The following is a 26,684-nucleotide window of genomic DNA, read 5'->3' as shown; positions in this document are numbered from 1 at the left end:
AATAGATAAGTTTAATTAATGGATTCTGCTCCAGCCAATTACTCTAAATTTATATATTTATATATATTTATATATATATAATATATATATATATATAATTTGCATCTAAACATGTATAACAGCATATTGCTAAATTCTAGTTTCGATCTATTAAGCCATCCATGTCTGTTTTAGCAGTTTTTCCCTTAATAGTAATAACTGCTGAGTAGTTTTAAGATTTCTTGAACACTGAAACTTATTTTTTGTTTATGCCTTTCAAATAATCATGTGATTCTTGAATTATTTCTCTTCAAATCATTTACCAGATTAGTTGCCTTCTGCTATTTTCAAACTTTGTTTTGGTTCCTGATATTTCACAGAATTTTTAAATTCCATCTGACCAATTACTATTTTTAAGATATTTTCTAAGGTTTTTTTAAAATCTCCATCTTTCTTCCTTAGCCCTCTTTTCCCATTTTTTTTTCCCCTCTAATGGCGAATTTCAAATTTTTCTTTAACTTGACAGGGAATTCTTGCTGGATTTGTGTCCAGTTTGCATTTTTCCCTATGTAAGTCTTTACTTATAGATGAAAATGAATAGACCTTATTGTCTTCTTTGTGTTTGAACTTCCCTGTAACCATAGGAACTCTCTATAGTCAAGATCCTTTTCTTCTCTTAGCATTCTTCCACAGTACTTCTAGCCTTCAATTTGATATCAAGGGTGGGCTCTGTATATTTCGTGAGGAAAATGTGTATCAAGAGCTTCTGAATTTCTAGACACTTCAAAAATTTTCTCAGTTCAATCTTAAAAACTGTAACTTTTCAGTCATTTCAAAGAAGTAGAGTTCTGTATTCATGTCACTACTGGTCTGAGCATTGAAAGTTTCCTAATAAAAGATAGAGTATGCTATTTTCTTTGAAGTTGAGTTTCAGTTATCTACTTTTGGACTTGCTCACTACCCTTTTGGGGCCTTAGAAGTTCAGGGGGACTGAAATAGAAAAACCTACCTTGATCCTTCCATTGCAAGCTTACATGCTACTCTAATGGTTATCATCAGTAACATTCATGGATCATCTTCCTTCCATAGTACAAAATGAGGATATCTATGTTGGAACCTGTGAACCAAAACTAGGAAAAAGGTGCAGACCTTCAAGATGATTGAAAGTCCTGCCACAGGTAGTTCAGGGATCTCCCTGGATTACCTTCTATCACATATTTACTATTATGTCCCTGTCTTAGCTCTCTTTCGGTCCGGGGGGGGGGGGGGGGGGGGGGGAGAATTACTCATTGTGACTTTTTTCTTGGGCTTTCCAGATCAGAATTCCAGATGAAATATTTTTCTGGAAGAATACAGAATAAGCTTGGGAAAAATGCTTCCTCTCCCTGCCAACTTAACTATGTTAAATACAGTCATTGATATTTTAATCCACATTCCTTTTTTTATGGCTAGAAAATGGGATTAAATGACTTGTCCAAAACACAGGTAATTATTAAGTGGCTGAGGCCAAATTTGAACTCAAGTCTTCCTGACTTCAAGGCTGGTACACTATCTACTGCATCATCTAGCTGCCCCTTTAATACACTTTCAATTACTACTCTTGCATCTTCTTCTAAAAATTATTTATCTAAAAATATGCTGCATAAGTCTTTTATTAAAAAACAAGCAACTCACTTTAATACAAGTTTAATAATTTGATGAATTTTTATGATTAATTTTCAATTCTATTTTTCTCTTGATTGGATTTCTGAACTTCAATTTTTGGAGTTATAATTTTCTGAATTGTAATGTTTGTAAATTTTTTCTGTCATCTGATTCATCTTTTGATAATCAAGGTTTTTGACAATATCCATTTTCCCTTAAGAATAGCACTGGTACTAAATCTTTTTTAAGTTTTCTTAAATATGCTATCATATTGGTATATGATGAAATTATTGTCTGGTGAATTTCTTTTAGAACCATTCTGAAAATTCTTTAAAATTTCTATTTCATTATGCTTTTAATTGTGTTATGGTCAACAAGTAAAATGTTTACTACTAACAATATAAATATGCTTTTGAGATTTTTTACAAATATCAAAGACAATTTTTGTTAATGGTCAAAAAAATAGAAAATATAGTCCATAAGATTGTCATCACACACCAAAGATTGAAAAATCTATCATACTTAAGTTTTCATAAATTCTCTTCATATTCTTAACTTATTTCTATTTCCATTAAATTTATCTTGGTTTGAAAAAGCAACATTAAAGTTAAATAATTATTGTTCTTATCTGTCTCTTATTTATCTAGTTTTATAAAATTTACCAATTATCTGACCTCATTATCTTTGAGCACAAAATTCTTCCTAGCTTTTCTAATACAGTGCAAGAAAAGACCACAACCCTCTCAACGAACAAGACTAGGGATCATTCTGGCTTCTTCATTTTTGCGTAATCACTCCAACCTGCTGTCCATCTCCTGACAATTCTACATTTACAACATGCCTCCTATACGTTCTTTACTCATCTTTGTTACTGAAACTACCATGGTATAGGTTTTATCACTACAAGTCTGATAAGCTCTAAGAGTTATCTGGTTGATCTCAATAATCTCAAGGCTCTTTTCAGTCCATTTAACCCTCAAAAAGCTGTCAAATTTAATAAAATAAATCTTCCTAAAGGTCAGATAACTTCACAGTGTCCCTATCTGCTTCTGGATCAAATATAAAATTCATTATTTACCATTCAAAACACTTCATAATCTTCCCTCTTTCTGAACATTCCAATTCATCTACTAAAAACCTTACTCAATTGCACCCTTCTTTGTGATTAAGTAACCTTGCTGTGATTCACAAAAGATACTTCATCTAGTGATTCCAAATATTTTCCTTTCAAAGCCTGAAACTGTCTTCTGTTTCACCTCCTACTTACTTCCTGGCTTTGTTTGTGTTTCACTAAAATTCTACTTTTGGAATTCAATTAATTATATCATATCATATCATATCATATATCATCAATCTTCCAATCTGATAAGTATTGGTTTAAAAGCAGAAAGGTTAATCAACTACAATAAATTCAAGAAAACATTACATTATCAGTATGACATGTTAATGGTATGAACGACATGTGTGTGTGGCCTGTGTGAGTTTTCCATGAAATAGTCTTTTTTGGCAAGCATACATCTACCGACCTAACAACATGTCCATCCTAAAGTAGTTGCACTCTTTGGAGTAATATTGGAATGCTAGGAGTTTAGCTCAAGAAGGTACTTCAGTGTTTTGTATCTTCTCCTGCTAGGTGATCTTCAAAATCTTCCTAAGACAATTTAAATGGAAGTGATTCATTTCCCTGACATAATGCTGGTAAACTGTCCAGGTTTCACAAGCATATAGCAATGAGATCAACACAATGGCTCTTCTAGACCTTCAGTTTGGGAGTCAGTATAATACCTTTTCTCTCCCACACCTTTTTTCAAAATCTCTCAAATACTGAGCTAGCTCTGGTAATGTGAGAGTCACCTTCATTGTCAATGTGTAATTCCTTGGAAAGAACACTACCAAGATAAATGAAGTTGGTCACAATACTCAAAACATCTCCAATTGCTGTAATTGATGGTTTCACATATGGTGCTGGCTGATGATGTTAAATGTTAGAACAAAATCAGCACTAGCAGTAGAGAATTGATCCATAATTTGTTGCATCTCAGCTTTAGAGGCTGCACACTGAATGTGCAATCATCTACAAACAGAAGATCCTGCACAAATCCTCCCTCCCCTCCCTCTCTTTGGTCTTTGCTTGTAGTCTTTTCAAGTTGAAAAAGTTGCCATCAGTGCAATAGATGGCCTTGAAGCCATGTTTATCCTCAATAAAGGCATTTGATAACATGACAGAAAAATCATGCTAAAAAATAAAGCATAGGAACAAGGACACATCCTTGTTTCACTTCACTGGGGATTGGGAAACCTCAAGAGGATTGTCCACTATACAGAACCCAGTCAGTCAAGCATGTTGTCATGGAACTGATGTACAATGGTGATGAACTTCTCTGGGCAATTAAATTTTGACAAAATTTTCCATAAACCCTCATGACTAATGGTATGAAAGACCTTGGTCAGATCTACAGAAGTTGTATACGGAACTCTGTTCTGTTCCGGGAACTTTTCCTGGAGTTGTCAGGCAGCAAACACCTTTTCTGAAGCCACACTGGATCTCAGGAAGATGAACAACTGCCAGGTGAAATATCAACCTATTGAGAAGGACTCTTGCAAGAATCATACCACCAATGACTAAAAGAGAAACACCCTGTAATTGTCACAGGACAATCTATACCCTTTTATCTTTATAGTTTCAGAACATGGAGGTATCTGTCCTTGAATTCTCAAGGGATAACCTCTGCATGCCACATAACTTGGAAAATTTCAGTCAGTAATGGAACCCCCACCGTGTAGATCTCAGCTGGAATAGAATCAGCACCAAGTGCTTTGCCACTTCAAAGGAGCCTAATGACATTCAAAACCTCTTCTTTGGTTAAGACTTAAGCTAGGAACTGATTTGACTTCAATTTGAGGTAAATGGTCAATAACTCCTACATTTATTGATGATGGCCTGTTCAGCCCATTTCTCTAGGAACATGTTACTAACAAAAAGCAACGTGCATCTGAATACTTGAGATGCACCATAAAAAACCAGAATGCTTTTATGATGCACTGAATAAGCATTCTGATTTGTTACTTTCTATATAAAACTGAATTTCATCTGTCCCCTAAGTGAGCCAAGAGTCCTGCATCTCTCTCAGTTTCACATGGACTTTACTTTTAATTGAATTAAATACTGCCCCCCATAGAAATGGATGAACTATCATGCTGGTAAACCCTGTGGAGTTCTCATTTTTCATCTAGTAGATTCTGTATTTCCTCATCATTTTCATCAAATCTATGTTAGTGTTTTGGCTCAGATGAGCAAACATAGTGTTGTACACCAGATGTCTGAAAGTTACCTACTCCTTTTCTGCTCCACTGTTGCCAACTGTGTGTTGGCTTGGTTTTCCCTCCAATTTAGCAACAAATTGTTCCCACTCAGAAAGACACTATAATCTCTTGACATTAATTCTTCTAACAGTTATTTTGCCATGGGGCTGGCACTTTGGCTGAATATGAAAATTTAGCTTAGTGAGGTTGAATCTGTAATCAGTCCAGCACTCTGTTCCACACACATTGCCTTTGTCACTCTCACATCCTGTCTCTTCTCCTTACAATCATATGGTCTAATAGATGCCAATGTTTGCTACAAGAGTGTATCCAAGAAGTTTTATTGCATTTAGGTAAATGGAAGACAATGTTTGCGATGAAGTAATGAGAAGTGCAAGTCTTCAGTAGTAGGCTAACCATTGCTGTTGCCATTTCCAATTCCATTCCTCCCAAAGACTCCCTGCCATGTCTGGTTATCTAAGGCTACTCTACCATTAAAATCACCCAGCCCAACCTTAATAAAGAGTAAAAATCAAGTCACAGGTTGAGGAAATGAGTAAACAAGAGAAGAAAAAAACCCGACCACAGTTACATTGGTGATCAGTAAGAACACCTCAAAAGAAGACGACAAGTCAAAGACGTTATATGCAAAGCCTCCAAGAAAAATATGAATTGGTCTAAGACCACAGAAAACTCAAAAAGGATTTTGAAAATCAAATAAGGGAAGGGGGGATGGGGAAGATACATGAGAGTGATGAGGGAAAACAGAGTCAAGAACTTGATGAAGGAGAGAAATTTCAAATCTGGCCTCAGACACTTAATAATTACCTAGCTGTGTGGCCATGGGCAAGCCACTTAACCCCATTGCCTTAAAAAAAAGTATCTAGACTTGTTACTTCAAGAAATTATCAAGGAGGAACATTATTGTTCTATAAGAAATCATGAGACATGGGATTTCAGAAAAGCCTGGAAAGATTTGCATAAATTGATGCAGAGTGAAATTAGTAGAACCAAAAGAACATTAAGCATACTACTAATAATAATAATGTGAAGTGATGATCAACTATAATGGACTTGTTCACTTCAGCAGTACATCAAAGACAATTTAAATTAGAAGAAGCATATTTAGACAAGATGATGAGAATTGAAGTCATTTTCATTAAAAAGTTGGAATTGGGGGTGGCTAGGTGGAGCAGTGGATAGAGCACCGGCCTTGGAGTCAGGAGGACCTGAGTTCAAATATAGCTTCAGACACTTAATAATTACCCTGTGTTGCCTTGGCCAAGCCACTTAATCCCATTTGCCTTGCAAAAAAATCTTTAAAAAAAAAAGTTGGAATTAAGAGGTTGGAGAGGAATGCACTAGGAGAAAAGAAAAGAGGAGGTAGAATGGGATAAGTTATTTCACATAAAAGAGGCAAGAAAAAGATTTTTGTAGTAGAGTAGCAGAGCAGGGAGTTGAGAAAGAGTGAATTAGCTTTAGTCTCATTGGAATTGACTTAGAAAGGGAATAACATATACACTCAATGGGGTACAGAAATCTATCTTACTCTAAAGAAAAGTAGGAGGGAAAGGGGATGGGAGAAAGCAATGTGGATGAAAAATCACATTTGAATGTTGAGAATAGCAGGAGTTCAGGGAAAAGTCAAACTGACTTGCTCTGAGCTCAAGTGACCCTTCTGCATATGTTTTCCTCTGATCGCTATTTTAACAAAACTGCCTGCCTGATAAAGGCACATCTGGTCTTCCTGGGAAAATATTAAGCCAAGGGTTTCTGCCTTAAGAACAGCCTAGGACATTCTGACTTATTTTTCTCATATATAAATGATGTGGTTTTTATCTTTAAATATTCTGACTCTTGGGACAATAAATGGATTTGCTAGATTACCCTGCTAGCAAACACCCCCCACTATGTACGAATTTCATTCCTCTCCTGAGGCGAATTAATGCCCTTGCAGGTGAGGGGGGACCTTAATATTTAAAGGAGGGGCATGAGAAAAGGAGAGGAAAATAGGTGGGGGAATAGTATGGAGGGAAGTAAAACTTAGCTATAGTACCTAGGGGAAAATAATGAAACAAATTTCTCTGCTAAAGACCTCATTTCTCAAACATAGAAAAAATAGGAGTCATTTCCCACTGATAAATGATCAAAAGATATCATGTTTTATGCTATCTATATCCACATTTTAAAAATTGTCCTAATTCACTACTGATTGGAGAAATGCAAATTAGAACAATTCTAAGATACTACTTTATATCTAGTGGATTGGTTAATAGGACAGAAAAAGAAAACGACAAATGCTAGAGGGGGTGTAAGGAAAATGAGACATAATACACTGTTGGAAGCACTGTGAAATGATTCAACAATTTTCTAGAGACAATTTGCAACTATGCCTAAAGGGCTACAAAACCATGCCTACTCTCTTTAAGATAGCAAAGTCACAAGCAGAGCTATAATCCAGAAGAGATGAAATGGACCTATAGGTTCAAGAATAGTTACTGCAATTCTTCTCTAGTTGCAAGGAAATAGAAAATGAAGGGAATGTCCATTTGTTGGGAGATGGCTGAATAAGTGATATGGATTATTAAGGAATGCTATTTTGGTATAAGAAATGATGAACAAGATGGTCTCAGCAAAACCTGGAAAGACTTATATGAAAAGATGCATTGGGAACTGTACTATATAGACAGTAACAGCAACTGTGTCAATGACTTACATTTTCTCACGAAAACTATAACCCAATAACTCTGAAGGACTTAAGATAAAGAATTCCATGAAAAGAGCTCATGGATTCTGAATCTAGACTGAAGTTTCTCCCTTTTTTTTGGGGGGGGGGGGGGGGCCGGATATGTTTACTTTCACAACATTACTATTATGGCTATGATCAACCTTGATGGATTTGCTCATTCCATCAGTGCAACAAAGGGACAATTTGGGGCTGTCTGCAATGGAGAGATCTGTATCCAGAGAAGGAACTGTGGAGGTTGAACAAAGACCAAGGACTATTTAATTTAGAAGGAAAAAAACTAATATCTTATTGTCTGATCTTGCTATTTCTTATACTTTATATTTCTTCCTTAAGGATATGATTTCTCTCTCATCACATTCAATCTGGATCAATGTATACCATGGAAACAATGTAAAGACTGGCAAATTGCCTTCTGTAGGGATGGGGGGGAGGGAGTAAGATTAGGGGGAAAATTGTAAAACTCAAAATAAATGAAATCGTTAAAAGAAAAATCAAAAGTAATCAAGTTCAAATCTTGTTTTAGACACTTGAGCATCATCTTTATCCCTCAACTTCCAATTTCCTTATTGGTAACATGGACAAAATACTAACAAATGCTAAGCAATCTTCTATCAAGAATAAACAGAAATCTTCATAAAGCAATTTGCAAATCATTAAGTGCTTTGTTAACTATTAGTTAACTATTAACAACAAATCAGATGCAAATGACCCTGGAGACAGTAGCACCTGAGTCCAAATTTGGCTCAGATACTTAATAATTACCTAGCTGGGTGACCTTGGGCAAGTCACTTAACCCCACTGCCTAGCCCAACCCCGCCACACACACACCCAGATATAGAATGCTGAGCAAAAAAAAAAAAAAAAAAAAAAGGCAGTAATCCAAAAAGTGTTTGAATGATGAAGGGCTGGATTCTAAGGGTGAATAGAAAGGAAACAAGAAATCAAGATGGCATTCTGAATTATGAAGAATTCAAAAATAGTTCCCAAGAAAATTCTGAATTTCTCAAGACTTCCAAACTGGGAAGCTTGAAGAGAAATACAAATGTCTTTAATGGAATGAGCCTCACCATGATTTTGTTTTTCAGATTTTGTGGAATATTATGATAAAAAAGATATCATACACTTGTTAAGTGAACACCTATGTGAAAAATTACATGTTTATCTTTACAAACTGAAACAAAACCAAGAATTTTTGAACAATAGCAAAGACCAGACTAAAGTATGAGAATATAATTTTATAAGAGAATTCATCTAGTGTCCTACTATTAAAATATAGTAAAATAAAATCAATTGAATGCAACTAGAAATAACAGAAAAAAATGTCCTTCCCTTGTGAAAGAGATATAAATAATTCTGATTTAGTTTCACAAAATTGTCTTAACTATTCTACAAGTAAAAGATTAGAACTCTAAAAATAAAATTTACCATAACTGAACCAAAAAAAGAGTTTATCATTGTATTTCCAACAATTACCAACTAAGCATTATTTAAATATGTATATGTATCTGAGTTAAGAGAATGGAAAAACTTAAAGAGAACTATTAAGAATGAGTAAATGAGGGGTGGTGGCTAGGTGGCACAATGGATAGAGCACCAACCCTGGAGGTCAGGAGTAGCTGAGTTCAAATTGGGCCTCAGACACTTAATAATTACCTAGCTGTGTGGCCTTGGGCAAGCCACTTAACCCCATTGCTTTGCCAAAAAAAAAAAAAAAAAAAAATGAGTAAATGAATAAATAGGAGCCATTGGATAGCTATCTAAGAGAGAAACTAACCAAAGAAAACATTACTCATGTTATACAATTATATTTTTACTCCAAATTTTTAAGAGGAAGTATCAGAAATATAAAATACCTAATGCATGAAAATGACTTTCGTCTAATTGTTATGCAGATGGGAGAAAATGGAAGTTAAATGATACAAATAAGAGAATTACTACATATCTGAAAATCCAAAAGAAGAATAAAATGACAAATCAAGGTAACTAAGACAACAATTTCCTCTTTTCAAAATAGAAATGTTTCCTTTTAAAGTCACCATACCAAACAAAAGAGAAGCTGTTCAAAATCCTTAGACTACTTTTTTTACCTTATCATAAAACAAAAATTTTTTCTTAGTACCTCAAATTTGCCTCGAACCATTACTCTTCCCATTAACTCCTTTTACTGTGTGTGTGTGTGTGTGTGTGTGTGTGTGTGTGTGTGTGAGAGAGAGAGAGAGAGAGACTGAGCAGTATTCTGAAAATATATCTGGGATCTTAAAGTTTTGGAAATAAAAAGGAATCTACAAAATGTCAATACCATATTCATTTCAAGAATAACTCCAATGAAATTTTAAATTTTTCCTTCAATACAAAGTTATATTATCTTTCAGACTATCTGCATAGACACTGGATGACCTGAAACAGTTTTTATTTAAACAAATACACTGATGAATTTCTAAATATAACTTAAAATCTATAACATGTAACATACTTACATCTTTCAGGAGCCTGATCAATATGTTCTGGACAAAGAAGGGAGAAATTACTGATATCCTGAAAAGTGCCTGCTCCAGCAGCACAAGGGTAATGGTACATCTGGGTACATTTTTCTTCACAGCATTTGATAGTGGCTCCAAGGTGCTTACAAAATGCACATCGCTAAAAGCAGGGGGGGAAAGCAAATCTCCTTTTAGAACTTTGACAAACACTTAACATTACAATTCTGGAAGAAACACTTCTTTCAAGCTATTAGTAAAACAAATTCAGAGCTCATTCAAAATAACAACAGTATATCTGTGAAAAGGATTGAAGTGAAATAATTTACATGAAGATTTTTCTTTATCCTTAGAAAACTTTAGTGACAGCTTAACCATGAACAAATAAAATTTTTTTTTAATTTCCATTTAAAACTATTGCAACTGATGTAGCAATGATGAATAAACCTACTAAATAAGTGAAAGAATATGCTAAGGATAAACAGTGAAATCTAAACACCAAATGTCTTTATTTATGCTTTGTTTCCATAAATATAATTTAGTGAAGTGGAAAAATACAGATTTAAACCCCAATGATATCTTAATCAGAGTGTGACTATGGAGGGGGGGAGGGGGGGAGATTCAAATAACTTTTTTGATTTTCATTTCGTCAGCTTTTAAATGAGTATAAATAATACTTGAACATACTGTCTTACAGATTACTGACTTTTTCACTTTGATTTTATACCTTCTAGATGGTGAGGCACTCATCAGGACATATCTGATTCAAATTTTGATCTTATTTGGACTTAGTTTGTATTATTTCAGATAATAATAATCTCTAACTGCTTTGAGAAAGCCTGAAATATCTAATAAAGTCATTAATTTAAACATCACAAAAAAAAACGCTGAGAAAGGCTGAAACAATGCCCTAATTAAATGAACCTTTCCAATTCATTTATTACCAACTAAGTAATTAACCAAAAGCAACTGGCATCTAAGGATTATGAGATAATATAACATAAGACAATATCATATACTGTTATTAAAACTTTTAAATTTCAATTATCAGCATGTTTAAGTTACAAGAAAATGTGATTTTAAAAAATATTTAACAGCATGATTATATATCTGAATGATACTTGGAATGGGAGGAGTATTCAGTTCATGAACTGCTGAAGTTTTAAAATTATGTTGGCCAAGAATTTAAAAATTCCAGGTCTCATTATTTTGTTTTTCAACTGCTCAAAATATTTTCTTATCCATTTTGTCTGCCTTGCAAATAAAATCACATGCTCAAAAATTTTCAATTAGAATATAGTTCCCCAACTACATATATATTTTCTTTAAAAAATTTTAATAATCTAATATTTTAGGATTAAGAAAAGAATGAAAAACCAAGTTTGTAAAAAGATTAGAATATCTACAATGATTAAGAGTTCAAAAGAGAACAAACAAAATGAAAAAAAATTGTTATGAAATAACAGCTAGGAAAGTATAAGCTCTTTTGAAGTTTTTTAAAAAGTCACAGACGTGTCTGTGATACAAAACACCCACAATGTACACCTACCATTTCTATCACTAAAATCAAATTGGCTATAGAAGATATGTGATAAAATTTACAGACTTTTGCTAAAAAACAAAGAATGATTGGGCAAGCTGCATGAAAAATTAAGCAATTATTAATATTCAAGACAACTCAACATAAAGCATGATTAATTGAAAGATAATTGTAAAAAATATTTGAAAATTTAAGAACATGAAATCACTATAGATTGTAATAGTTTGAGAAGATCCACTTTCTAAAGAAAACCCAAATAACATAAATAACATAATAACAATAATATCCTTTCTCTGCTGCTTCTGATCTAATAAGAGGACTTTTAAAAGATGAGAGAAATTTCAATGACTAAAGATCAAGGGCCTCTATTAACTGATTGTTCTTGTAAAACTGGAAGTGAGTGTGCAAATTTGTTAAGCTTTTGCTCCTACTTTTGAAATGATAAAATCTTCAGATCTTCCAGTATTTTTCTCAATCAGACAAAATCTCATTTTTCTCCCCATAAAACACATGAAATCATAATCTAAATCCTCTTTTAACTTCCCATTCCCTTGAGATCACTGGAAGTCCTCAACTACTGCAACTTTACTGGCCCTTAATCATAGACATTTTCCCTTTTTACTTTTTGTAGCTTCATTAATCTAAAAAAATATGTCTTTACCCAAGACACTGCAACTATGACTCTTTTCTTGCATATTAGGTGTTTGTAACTTCTTAACCCTAAATTCAAGAGAGAGCAAATATAAACCATACTTTCACTCTTCCAGATCCCTATCTGCCACTGTTATATTTCCTCCTGTGAGATTCACAGCAAGTAATTTTATCATCCAGGCCATTTTTTTTTTGGGCAGTCAATACCTGCCAGCTTTTCCCCAATTTCTCAAGATACTTCACACAGGCATTTTCTCCATTCAAACTCCAGTCCTCATGAGAGTTAACAGAATACGTTCATCAATGTGAAGTTAAAACACTGTATCCCCCTCTCAAAGCTATCAAAACACTCCATTCCTGCCAAAGATATGGATGTTCATACCATGGTAATTACCCTAAAAAAACTGGTCAACCTCCATCAACAACAAGCTCCTAGAAAACACTATCTTTTCTCTTTCTTTGTATATTAGCACATAACACAATGATTCTGAGATAGTGGGTACTTGATGAATGCTTGTTAACTGTAAAAATAGTCAGAGAAAAGTCCTATAACGTCCTAAGTTTACTACACCGCTGCCTTATCTTAAAATTTCTCATCCTTCCCTTCAACCCAGGATAAAGAGATAGTTCTTCTCTTTGCAGAGGACAATCAAAGTTTCTATTCTATACCATTAGCCATAAGAGCTTACACAAAGTTCTCCTATCTTCACATCTTTCTTTTTTTTGAATTATAAAGAATTTATTTTGAGCTTTACAATTTTTATCCTAATCTTACTTCCCTCCCCCCACCCCCCCCCCACAGAAGGCAATTTGCCAGTCTTTATATTGTTTCCATGGTATACACTGATCCAAACTGAATGTGACACGAAAGAGATCATGTCCTTAAGGAAGAAACATAAAGTATAAGAGATGGCAAGATCAGACAATAAGACCAGTTTTTTTTCCCCTAAATTGAAGGCAATAGTCAAACCTTTGCTTTCTACTTACAAATGTGTCCATGTTTCCATCATTCTTGGAAAACATCATGCTTTCACTGGGCTTGGCCATCCCTTCAAAACATCATCCTCTTTCTTTTTTTTCTCTCCCAAACAAAATTTTTAGAAAGGGTCATCTATACAAATTACCTACATCCCTGAATCTACAATACATTTAGAATTTCTTTAAGACCATACCACCCAAGGAAGAGAAGCCAGAGGGGGACTGCTGAACCAGAAATCAGGAAGCAGTGAATTCTAATACTCCCTCATAACTCTTTCCGAGTAATACCAACATCTATCTGGTAAGTTTCTTTTACATTACTTCCCTGACATGAAAGGACTGCTCCTTTTTGAGTCTTCTTTTTCCTCTAGAAGACGAGTTTATAACCTGGGGTATGTTACCTATTTCTGTCATTATCTTCTTTCAAACATTTAAAAACATTCTGAGTATCTATGTCCTTTACCATACAGCAAAAAAAATCCTAGCTCTGAATTGTTTCATTTATTGGTTACATAAGCAATGAAAATTTTAATTATCTTTATGTAGAGAACTCTTAAATCCACACCCAGTCTTGTTCTTTCTCATGAGTTTTACCACCATAGGAAGAAGACGGAGGGAAGGAAATAGAATATTTTGTACCAGGTATGTTTTGATGACTGCAGCTTTATATCTGGTACAGCAAGTCCACCTTCCTTTGCATATTTTTCCATCAATCCCATTTGTATTCTCCACCTGTTGTTGCACCAGATGAATTTTTTTTTTGCTATTTTTGTATAGCTCTGTTAAATAAATTTGATTGGCATGACACTGATTAAGTAATTTAATTTGGGTAGTGATGTAATTTCTATTATATTAATTCTACTTAACCATGATGTAACTTTACTATGTAGCAACAAACTAGGCAACAGGCAGGTTGAGGTCATCACGGTCTGAGCAGGGACAAGAAAATTAAATATATGATTGATAATCACTCTTGTAACCACTACATGTTCAAACTTGCAACCATATGAATTATATGATTAATGATGAAAATTGTATACTTTTGTAACCAAGGAAATGATTTTAGTTTGCTTGTTTCATATGACTCTGAGACTATAAAAATAAATCTAAGCAGCTGACACTTGTTGACTCAACTCATTTCACCGACTCTATCCCTCCTGTCAGGTTCCAAGGACCTCGTGGAGGCTGGACACCTGCAGCTGAAGACCAGATATAAACTCAAGTAGCTGAGTCAGTGGGAGAAGGTAAAGAGAAAATAGATAGCACATTCTCTGACTCCTTTACAAGTCATCTAAAGGCAGAGTACACTACTTGTCACACAAGAGAAATGAGGAAGCTGCCTCTTCTTTAGGAGGCAAATCTCTTGCCACTGTCACTGAATGGGAAATAGTGTCCACACAGGATTTTCCACATCACATTTTTCAGCACTGTATTACTACACGGTCAGAAGCAACCAGGAAGTTCATCATCTCTGACACAAGATATATATAAAGAAGGAAATGTTGTTCCATCAAGCAGTGTGACTGCCTTGAGTCTTCTTGCCACGACTGTGTCAAACAGCTTCGAGACCCTGGCTCCCAACAAAAAAGGACTTTGAAAAGCAATTAAAAGAGGTGGAGATAAAACTGGGAAGAGAAATGACAGCAATGCAGAAAAATCATGAAAACCAAATCAAAAGCTTGGTGAAAGAAATATAAAAAAAAATACTGAAGAAAATAATAAGTTAAAAAACCAGTTTAGGCCAAATGGAAAAAAAGCAAACAAAAGGCAAGTGAGGAGAAGAATGCCTTAAAAAGCAGAACTGGCCAGCTGGAAAAGGAGATAAAAATTCTCTGAAGAAAATAACTCCACGACTCTCAGAGAATATATTATAGCTCTAAATGCTTACATGAATAAATTGGACAAAGAGGAAGGAAAGAGGGAATGAGTGAGCCTTCATTCTCATTGGAAATGGCATACACACTTAATAGGGTGAGGAAATCTGTCTTGCCCTGGAGAAGGATGGGAAGAAAGGGAGGGGATGAGGGGAAATGGGGTGAGGGAAGGGGGGAATATGTGACAGAAGAGAGGAAAGGTCAAGGGAGAGGGTACTCAGATATAACAGTTTTGGACAGGGCCAGGATGAAAGGAGAGAAAGAATAGAATAAATGAGAAGGGGAGGAATAGAGTGGAGGTACAGCTAGTAATAGCAAAAGAAAAAATATTGAAGCAACTTCTCTGGTGTTTTTATGATAAAGAAAGGAACTCACCCCAGAGACAGAGCCAGTGGAATTTGAACACAGACTGAAGTACAACTCTCTTTCTCTCTCTCTCTCTCTCTCTCTCTCTCTCTCTCTCTCTCTCTCTCTCTCTCTATCTCTATCTCTCCTTGAGGTTTACCATCTTCTGGGGGGGGAGGGGGTTTATGTGTATTCTTATGTTTACACTTATAACATTCAATTTTCATCAATGTATGGCATGGAAACAATGTAGAGACTGTCAGACAGCCTTCAGGGGAGGGGAGGGAGGAGGGGGAAAAATTGTAGAATTCAGAGCCTTGCAAAAAAAGATGGGTACATATTACTATTGTATATAATTGGAAAACAAATAAAATGTTTAAAAATAAAAAAAAAGAAAATAACTAATTCAAATGCAAAATGAAACTAAAGGAACCTGATGACTTTACAAGAAAGCAGGAAGAAATAAAACTCTGCCAAAAAAAAAGTCAAAATTAGAAGAAAATGTAAAATATCTCATTGGAAAGACAACTGACCTCGAAAACAGATCCAGAAGAAATTATTTACAAATTATTAGGCTAAGGGGTGGCTAGGTGGTGCAGTGGGTAGAGCACCAGCCTTGGAGTCAGGAGTACCTGGGTTCAAATCAGACCTCAGACACCCAATAATTGCCTAGCTGTGTGGCCTTGGGCAAGCCACTTAAACCCATTGCCTTGAAAAATCTATCTATCTATCAATCAATAAGTCAATACATACATAAACAAACAAATAAAAGAATGAATAAGTAAATGAGTAAATAAGTAAATAGATAAATAAATAAACAGACTATTTCAAAGCCACCATCAGGAGAAGAGCCTAAACTTCATTTTTCAAGAAATAATACAGCAAAATTTCCCTGAGATTCTAGAAGCTAAGGGTAAAATAGAAATCGAGAGAATTCACCAATCACCTCCTGAAAGAGATCACAAAAGAAAAACTTCCAGGAATATCATAGCCAAATTCCAAAACTCCCAGATGAAAGAGAAAATTCTAAAAGCTGCCAGAAACAAACAAATCAACTACTGAGGCTCATTAGTCAGGATTACACTGGATATGGCAGCATCTATGTTAAGGGCTCATAGGGATTGGAATATGATATTCTGGGAGGCAAAAGATCTTGGTTTACACCCGAGAATCAACTACCCAGCAAAACTGAACATCCTCTTTCAGGGGAAAAGATGGACTTTTCAATGAAACAGGGACTTTCAAACTTTTCTATTGAGATGACCAGAGCTGAATAGAAAGTCTTATCTCCAAGTACAGGACTCTGGTGAACCACAGAGGGAGTGGAAGAGATGGACTAACTATGAGGAACTGGATGATGTTGAACTGTTTGTTTTCCTGCATGGGAAGAAGACATTGATAACTCATATGAACTTTCTCATTTATAAAAGCTGTTAGAAGGAGCATATATAGACAGTACATAAGAAGGAGTGGAATATAATAGTTTGATGTGGTAAAGGGATGGAATCAATGGGTGATGGGGGAAAGTACTGGGAGGAGGGAAAAGGAGATGAAGAAGTTGAGATTTCACATTAAGAGTCAAGAAAAAGCTTTTGCAATGGAGTGGAGGCGGGGAGGCAAGGGGTATGAATGACCCTTCATTCTCATCAGAAATGGTTCAGGGAGGAAATGACATACACACTTAATAGGGTGGGGAAATCTGTCTTGCCCTGGAGAAGGATAGGAGGAAAGGGACAGGATGAAGGGAAATGGGGGGAGGGAAGGGGGAGAAGATCAAGGGAGAGGGTACTCAGATGCAACACCCCTTTAGACAGGACCAGGATGAAAAAAGAGAGAGAATAAGAATAAATGAGAGTGGGGAGAAATAGAGTGGAGGGAAATACACCTAGTAATAGCAACTGTGGGAAAAATACTGAAGCAACTTCTCTGTTGGACTTACGATAAAGAAAGCAACCCGCTCCAGAGACAGAGTCATTGAAATCTGAACACAGATTTAAGTACAATTTTTCTTCACTCTCTTTCTCTACTATTGAGGTTTCTCATCTTCCGGGGTGGGGGGGGCGCTGTTTATTCTTATTATTTTACTCTTATACTACTCAATTTACATTAATGTATGGCATGGAAACAATGTAGAGACTGTCATACATCCTTCTGGGGGGAGGGGCAGAGGGAAGAAAAAAAATTGTAGAATTCAGAGCCTTGCAAAAAAGGATGGGTACATATTACTATTGTATGTACTTGAAAAACAAACAAAATATTAAAATGTTAAAAATAAAATAAATAAATGAAAGTGAGTCCAAGTAAAAGTACCGAAGGAATTAACTCATTTCAATGACTGTTAAATATAAATCAGTTTCAAGGTTCACTCAAGCCTACAAATCAAAGCACACTAGTCACACAGAAGAGTAGAAAAAAAGTGAAGCGTTAAAAATTACAAAAGAATTAGCCAATTACTGTAGCAAAATATTGTAATTAGTTTTCAAGGGGAACAGACAGTTTTCTGCAGTGTAACACATACAACAGGCAAAACAACATAGAAAGAACAGAACAGTCAACAAGAAGATTTGGGGTGGGGTGAGGAATTCAATTTTGATTATAGAAAATTACTGATCGTTACCATTCTAGGCTTTTAAAAAAAACAAATTGCAAATTGAGTAAGATCTCAGAATCTTCTAAAGACTTCCACCATTTTTATTTTTGCATTTTCTATTTTAAATTCCAACCTGAAGCTATAACCATGCTGAGAAATTGAACTCTACAAATATCTTGAGAATAACTTTTTTCAAAATAAATCATAGGCAAATTATGTAAAATCAGTTTATTACATGTTCACTGTACATATCAATAAACCAAATAGTAATTTCCACACCACTGTGTTATATTTGAGGTCAACAAGGACCTAGATTACGGTAATGATAGAGAGATGAGTCTGAATAATAATAGACACTGAAAGGATACCAGAAGTAATCAAAATTTTGCTAAGAGCTGCAATGCTTGTAAAGGGGAGAGAAAAAAATTAAAATAAAAAATAATAACAGTAATAATTGTAGGTATGGCCAAGTGGCGCAATGGACGAAGCAACAGCCCTGGAGCCATGAGCACCGGAGTCCACATCCAGCCTCGTAAACCCAACAATCACCCAGCCGTGTGACATGCAAGCCACCCGATCCCCATTGCCCTGCAAAAACCAAAAAAAAAAAAAAAAAAAAAAAAAAAGAAAGAAAAAGAAAAGAAAAGAAAAAAAAGACCCAAAATAAAATAAAATAGTAATAATAGTAGGGGTGGCTGGGTGGCAGATAGAGCATTGGCCCTTGAGCCAGGAGCACCTGGGTCCAAATCTGGCCCCAGACACCCAAAGATCACCCCGCTATGTGGCCCCAGGCAGGCCATCCAGCCCTGCTTGCCCTGCACCCTCCCCCAAATAATCATAACAAAAAATGTGCTTGAGTCTTTGTTCCAACACCAACAACTCTGTCATGGGTGGATCTCATTCTTTATGATAAATCCATCACAAAAGTTACTTCCATATTTTTCCATAGTTGCCATTGCTGATCACAACTCCCTCCTTATTTCTCCACTACCATGAACTCTATTTTCACTCTCCTTTCACTATGACTCTGCTGTAGGGTCGCTGAGTGGCACAGCAGACAGATCCCTGGTCCTGGGGCCAAGAAGCCCTGAGCCCCCATACCACCCCTTAGGCCCAGCATCCACCTGGCCCTGTGGTCCTGAGCAGGCATTCGATTCCCCAGGCCCTTGCAAGAAGTAAGAAAGAAAATGTGTTATATCTGGCCACTCTCCCCCCATGGTCCATCCTCTCCTCCTTTATTCACATCCCCACCCCTTCCCCCTGCTCCCCCCTCCTTCTTACTCCAGATGTCTATACCCCATTGAGTATATTTGCTGTTTCCTCTCCTAGCCACCTCTGATGAGAGCAAAGTTTCCCTCATTCCCCCTTGCCTCCCCCCTTCCATATCATTGCAATAGCTCATTGTAATAAAAAAAATCTTATGTGAAATATCTTGGACTATTCCCCCCTCTCCTTTTTCTTTCTCCCATTCCATTTCCCTTTTTTTCTATTGACTCCATTTTTACACCATATTTTATCTTTGAATTCAGCTTTCTCCTGTGCTTCAACTATAAAAGCTCCCTCTACCTGCTCTACCTGAGAAGGTTCATATGAGTATTATCAGTGTCATTTTTCTATGCAGGAATACATGCAGTTCATCCTCATTAAGTCCCTCATATTTCACCCCTCTCCTCCAATCTCCATGCTTCACCTGAGTCCTGTATCTGAAGATCAAACCTTCTGTTCAGCTCTGATCATTCCAAAAGGAACCTTTGAAATTCCCCTGGTTCATTGAAAGTCCATCTTTTTCCCTGGAAGAGGACATTCAGCCTTGCTGGGTAGTTCATTCTTGGCTGCATTCTAAGCTCTCTTGCCTTCCAGTATATTGTATTCCAAGCTCTACTAGCTTCCAATGTAGCTGCTGCTAAGTCCTGTGTGATCCTGACTGCAGCTCCACAATATTTGAACTGTGTCCTTCTGGCTGCTTATAATATTTTCTCTTTGACTTGGGAGTTCTGGAACTTGGCTATAATATTCCTAGGGGTTGGTTTTTTGGAATCTTTTTCTCTGGGGGATCGGTGGATTCTCTCCATTTCTATTTTGCCCTCTGCTTCTAGAATATCAAGGCAATTTTCCTGTAGTACTTCTTTGAAAATGATGTCAAGGCTCTTTTCCTGATCATGACTTTCAGGTATTCTAATAATTTTTAAATTATCTTTCCTAAGTCTGTTTTCCATATCAGTTGTTTTTTCAATTAGATATTTCACATTTTCTTCTAATTTTTCATTTTTTTGGTTTTGAAGTATTGATTCCTGATTTCTCATAAATTCATCAATCTCCCTGAGCTCTATATTCTTTGTCTGAAGGATGTGTTCTCCTCAGAGAGTTTTCTTACCTCTTTTTCCATCTGGCCAATTTTGCTTTTTAAAGCATTCTTCTCCTCAACAACTTTTTGAACTGTTCTATCCATTTGACCTAAGCTGGTTTTTAGCATGCTATTTTCTTCAGCATTTTTTTGGATTTCCTTGACTAAGCTGCTGATTTCATTTTCATGTTTTTCCTGCATCTCTCTCCTTTCTTTTCACATTTTGTCTTCTAACTCCCTCATTTGATTTTCAAAGTCTTTTTTGAGCTCTATCATAGCCTGAGCCCAATTTCTGTTTTTCTTGGAGTCTTTAGATGCAGGAGCTTGTGTGTCCTCATCTTCAGACTGAGTATTTTGGTCCTTCTTGGGCTCATTTGCAAAATATTTCTCAATAGTCTTCTTTTTGTTTCTCTGCTTGCTCATTTTCCCAGCCTGGGCCTGGTTTGGGGTGTTTCTTGAGCTTTTGGGACACTCCCACAAAGGTCTCAGTGTGTGCGGCTCTGACCTCCCCCCTGGTCTGTGAATGACCATAAGCGCCCCCCTCTGCCAAGGGGTTGATGTGTGTGTGTGTGTGGGGGGGGGACCCCTGCTGTTCTATGGGGGGGCCTAGACTGTGGTCAGAGCCCCAGAGTCCTGTTTCAGGGGCAGAGGACAGAGCTAGGCAGTCTCTCTTCACTCCCCTCCCTCAGCTCAATGGGCTCATGCCCTGGGGGCTCCTGCTTACTGGCTCTGCCAGCTTCTGTTTCCTGGATCAGGGCTATGGAAAGAAGATGCTGCTTGCAGTGTGCCCTGAGGGCTGGGCTCCACATGCTCACTCTGGCAGAGGTCCCCGCTGTTCCCCCACTTTGTGCCAGGTGCTCCTCGGGGTACAGCTCAGGAGACTCCCCTGCTGCTGTGAGCTGAGACCCCCAGCACCCTGGGGCTGCCTCCGGGAGGCTGAGATTCTTTTGCTCTGGCAGGCCACCCCTCTGGCTGGCCGTCTCTCCAATCCCGGGGAGCAGAGCCCTTCTGCTCTTTTCCAGGTTACCTTGAGTAGGAGAACTGCCTCACTGGGTCCCTTTGTGGGTACTGTCTCTTGAAAGTTTAGGTAGAGTCCTTAGTTTGTGAATTTTTATCAGAGAGCTCCTAAGACTTGATCCCTTCTTGTGGCATCTTGGCTCCGCCCCCTATTCTCTTTGTTTTTTTTAAAAACTTTCTCTTTCCCATTCTTTCCCACCTCTTTTCTTTGGGGGGGGGGGGGGGGGGGGAGTTAAAAGTATAATATATTCCCTATCTATAAGAAAATTTTGAGTCAGAAGAGGAGATCTTTTCTCTTATGCCAGGCCAAATAAATCCCCAAAATAGCGAAGTTTCAAAAATCTTAATTTCCATAAGTACATCATGTCATCTGATTTTCTTTGCAAAATAAACCCACATAAATCATCAGTATATATTTATATGATCAGCAATGACCAGCAGCAATAGATAGAAAAATTCCATCTAAAATAACTGTAAACAATATAAAATACTTGAGAATCTACTACTATATGAACACAATTACTAAACACTTTTAAGTCAAATAAAATCAAATCCAAACAAAAATATCAACTGCTCATGAATATATATATATATATATATATGTATGTATATATATAATATAAAAGTGACAATTCTGCCTAATTTACTTATTCAGTGTTATACTAATCAAACTACCAAAAAATTATTTTATATAGCAAGAAAAAAATAACATGAGTCATCTGACAGAACAAGAAGTCAAGAATATCAGGGAAATTAGTGAAAATTTAAAAAAAAAGGAAGATAGCCAAGCAATATCAGATCACAAACTATGTCATAAAATAGTAATCATCAAAACTATCAGTCACAGGCTAAGAAATCAAGTAGTGGACTGGTGGAATATAGATATCTGGTTATGATTTTTTTGTTCCTCATTATTGAAGAACAAAATGGCATCACTATGTTTGAGACAAATAACATAGTCAATGACTTCTGCACTGATTAATGATGGTCCATTAAGAACACTATGGGGGGAGGCTAGGTGGTGCAGTAGATAGAGTACCAGCCTTGGAGTCAGGAGTACCTGGGTTCAAATCTGGCCTCAGACACTTAATAATTACCTAGCTGTGTGGCCTTGGGCAAAACACTTAACCCCACTGCCTTGCAAAAACTAAAAAAAGAAAAGAAAAAAACACTATGGAAGTGTTCAGCCCATCTCTCTAGGATCATGTACCTATTGCTATTCAATGTGCATCCATCAGCACTGAATAGTTTAGATGCACCATGCCTTTGGCTCATAAATAGCCTCTTATAAGTATATAAGACCTAATAGTAAATGACTATGATAATCTAGTATCTGATAAACCTAAAGAAAGCATTTGGGATAAGAACTTTCTATCTGACAAAAACTAACAGGAAAAAAGAAACAAAATAATAGAGCACAAATCAGCTATGGCAACACCATCACAAGATAAGCTTAAAATGGGTATATGATTGTAATGTGTAGAGTAATATAAGCAAATTAAAAGAACAAGTTCTATGAAGAATGAAAGCACAGAAAACAAGAGATGAGCATATCACCAAATGTAAAATAGATAATTTTAATTATATTAATTTAAAAAGTTTTTGTACAAACAAAAACCAATGCAACCAAAATTATAAGGAAAACAAATCTGGGGAACAATCTTTTTAGACTATCTTTGAAAAAGGCCTTATATAGAGAGAACTGACTCATATTTAGAATACAAACTATCCCCCCAAAGATATGAATAAGTAGCTTTCAGAAGAAAGTTATCCATAGCATATGAAGAAGTATTCAACAGTTTTTGATCAGAGAAATGAAAATTAGAACTCTAAGGCACCACCTCACACATAAGGTACCACTTCACACATATCAGATATTAACAGTAAAGACAAATGATAAATGCTGAAGAAGATACAGGAAAATTACAAAATATACTGTTGGATAAGTTGTAAACTGATCCACCTATTCTGGAGAGCAATTTGAAATTATACGCAAAAGGCAACCAAACGTTGCATAACCTTTGATCCAGAAATGCCTCTCTGCTGAGTCTGTATCCCAAAGAGATCACAAAAAAGAGTAAATGACCTGCATATACAAAAATATAACAGCCATTTTTGTGATAGCAAAATACTGGAAACTGAGAAGAAGCCCATCAACTGAAGAATGGTTAGCATTCTGTGGTATATAAATTTAATAGAATACTCTTGTGCAATAGGAATGAGATGGTAGATTTAAGAAAAACCTGGAAAGATCTGAATTAACCAAAGCAAAGTAAATGAGAAGCAGAAAACAATAGACAAAGTATCAACAACACTGTGTGATAACCAACTATGAATGACTTAGCTCATCAAGAAACACAAAATCTATGACAGGTACAAAGGACTCACAATGGAAAATGCAGGCCATATATCCAGATAGAGATCTGATGGATGCTAGATCAAAGCACACTTTTTTCCTTTTTGTTTTGTTTCACGACTATTAATTAAAATAGAAATGTTTAACATAATTGTATTTATATAACCCACATCAAATTGCCTATCATTTTAAGAACCAAGTAAGAAGAAAAATTTGGAACTCAAAATCTTGCACAAATGAATGCTAAGAGGGCAGCTAGGTGGCACAGTGAATAGAGCACCAACCCTGGATCAGGAGGACATGATTCAAATGCAACCTCAGATACTTAATAATTACCTAGCTGTGTGAACTTGGCCAAGTCACTTAAGCCCATTTCCTTAAATAAAATTAAATAAATAAATGGTGTTTTCTGGACAGTGAATGCTAAAAATCGTCTTGAGAGATTATTGGAAGAAATACAAATGCTAAGAAAAAAATTTTTAAATATTAGCTTACTGAAGTCGAGGGGTTACCTTGCTTATCTGTACTTATATATTCCCATTCAGTACAGAGGCTCGAACTTACTATAAACACTTGGACATTAATTGGAAAAACAAAAAAGAGTAACCATTCCTCCTGTGCTAATTTCCTCTAAAGCAGAGATGGGGGAACCTTTTTTTGGCCAAGAAGCATTTAGATATCTATTACTCATTCACAGATCATAGAAAATTATCAACTTAATATTAGCCTGGTATATTTTGTCAAACATTTAATTAATTCAACCTAAAAAAGTTTCAAGAGTCCTGCCTGAGGTTGCCTGAATAAAGGAAACCTCTTCAGAAGTCAAAACTTTATAGTTCTGAATGTTTTCTTTATCAAATATCAGTAAATTCCTTTGAGAGGCAGTTGAACTACACCTTAGGAGGTCATGATTTACTGTGCTTGTTTTCTTGTTGTGTGTGTGTGTTTTATTTCTTTTAACACAAAGTTTGGGGCCAGATATTTCAAAATTTTCTCCTTTCTAATGATTTTGTCTACTACAGACTTGAAGTGTCTTCTGTTATTTTTCTGATAAGAGGGTTGCTCCTTATATTTAAGCATTTTTAACTGATTTATAAAGGAAAGGTAATAGAGTTTGAACTAATTTTAAAAATCAACAATCAATAAGCTTAATAAATTAAGCATCTACTATGTGAGTACGCAGATATCTATGTAATTGTGTGTGTGTGTGCATACAGAAAAAGAAGAATCCAATAAGAGATATTTAATGATAGAGAAATCAAAAAAGGCTTCTAATAAAAGCTAATAAACAAGTATATTATAAAGTAAAGGTGAAATGAGAAAATATATACATATAGCTTATTTTTTGCTTCCCCCCCCCCCTTTTTTGCAAGGCAATGAGATTAAGTGACTTGCCCAAGCTAGGTAATTATTAAGTGTCTGAGGCTGTATTTGCACTCAGGTCTTCCTGACTCCAGGGCTGGTGCTCCATCCACTGTACCACCTAGCTGCCACCGGACAAGACACTTGGCAACATCAGAAGCTATGTAAGCACCTTTAAAATGAAGACAGTCTTAACTGCATCTAATCATCCTACAAAAACACCTCTAATTTTCCATCTTGTGCAGAGTTTGGGGGAGTTATACATACAAAATTACAAAGGGTTCATGCTGTTAGCTAATACTATTGTGGAAAAAAACATCAGAGTCCTGTCATTAGATACTTTAAAAACTAAATTATCTCTCTTATAACCACTATGAATTTTCTTGTTCAATTCTAAAGTTAACTATTTTTTTTTTTACTATATATAGAAGTAGTGTATCTTGGTGTTTGTTTTTTTCCCCATAGGGAAAGGAGAAATGATAGGCAGAGACCTGGGAACTCAAAATTAAATAAAATTAAATTTTAAAATAAAGCATATGATAAGTCCAAGCCAACAAAATTAATCCATAAAGAAAAAAAAATCAGATATCAACTTTGAGCTCAAAAGGAAACAAAGAAAATACAAAGAAATTTGTGGATTTGAGAGTAAGGAAAGACTTCAACATGTAAAGAAAGGCAAAAGACTGAACCTTGAAAGAAATGAAAAATTTTAAAAGGTTGAGTGCATTTACAAGATCAGAGGACAGTGAGCATAAAAGACTGTCTTGTGTGAGCTAATAAGAGCTCATTTTGGCAAATAAATGAAACCATCACAGACAGAATTGTAAAGGTCCTTAACAAATACCCAACATATTATTTGAATTCTTGAAGCAATACAGAATATCATTAGAATTTAGCAGGAGTGACAACGTCAAATCTCTCCTTTAAAAAAATTCACAGGGGGGAGGGGTGCACTAGGTGGCACAGTGAATAGAGCACCAGCCCTGGAGCAGGAGTACCTGAGTTTAAATCCAGCCTTAGACACTTAATAATTACCTAGCTGTGTGGCAAACCATTTAACCCCATTTGCCTTGCAAAAACCTTAAAAAAAAATTCACTATGACAACTGTGCGGGATAATGGAATGGAAAACCAAGAGACTTGAGTAGAAAGACTCATTTACAGGATTTTGCAAGAATTCCATTGAAAAGGTAATGAAGAGCCAAACTCTCCTGTAAGACAAAGTCTCAGAAAAGAAGACTGAATCAAGACTGAATTTCTCAAGTCACCTGGCAGATGATTTAGTCACTGAGGACAAGGTATAGAAGGATGGGAAATACAATCCTGGGAGAATAGTGAGCAGGGGATAAATCTGAGGTTGCACACACAGTGGTGCCTTCAACAAAATCAGGGAAGGTCTGATGAAGTATGGGTTTCAAGAGAAATATAATGACTTTTGATTTGGACATGATAAAATTAAGATGCCTACAAGATATC

General features: G+C 35.9%; 1 protein-coding gene across 8 annotated transcripts in view; it reads right to left on the bottom strand.

Annotated features, from left to right (window-relative positions):
* Positions 1-26,684, bottom strand: part of KMT2C (lysine methyltransferase 2C) — a 291,259-nt gene that overhangs the window by 141,227 nt on the left and 123,348 nt on the right. For all 8 annotated transcript variants that reach the window (XM_074193304.1, XM_074193306.1, XM_074193298.1 and 5 more), the window contains exon 7: positions 10,153-10,315. In XM_074193304.1, the coding sequence (XP_074049405.1) occupies positions 10,153-10,315 (163 nt within the window). The remainder of the gene's footprint in view (positions 1-10,152; positions 10,316-26,684) is intronic.

The sequence above is a fragment of the Macrotis lagotis genome, chromosome 7 (assembly GCF_037893015.1).
Source record: "Macrotis lagotis isolate mMagLag1 chromosome 7, bilby.v1.9.chrom.fasta, whole genome shotgun sequence".
Taxonomy (NCBI): Eukaryota; Metazoa; Chordata; class Mammalia; order Peramelemorphia; family Peramelidae; genus Macrotis; species Macrotis lagotis.
The sequence above is the reverse complement of the archived record's forward strand: the minus strand, read 5'-3'. Positions and strand labels throughout refer to the sequence as shown.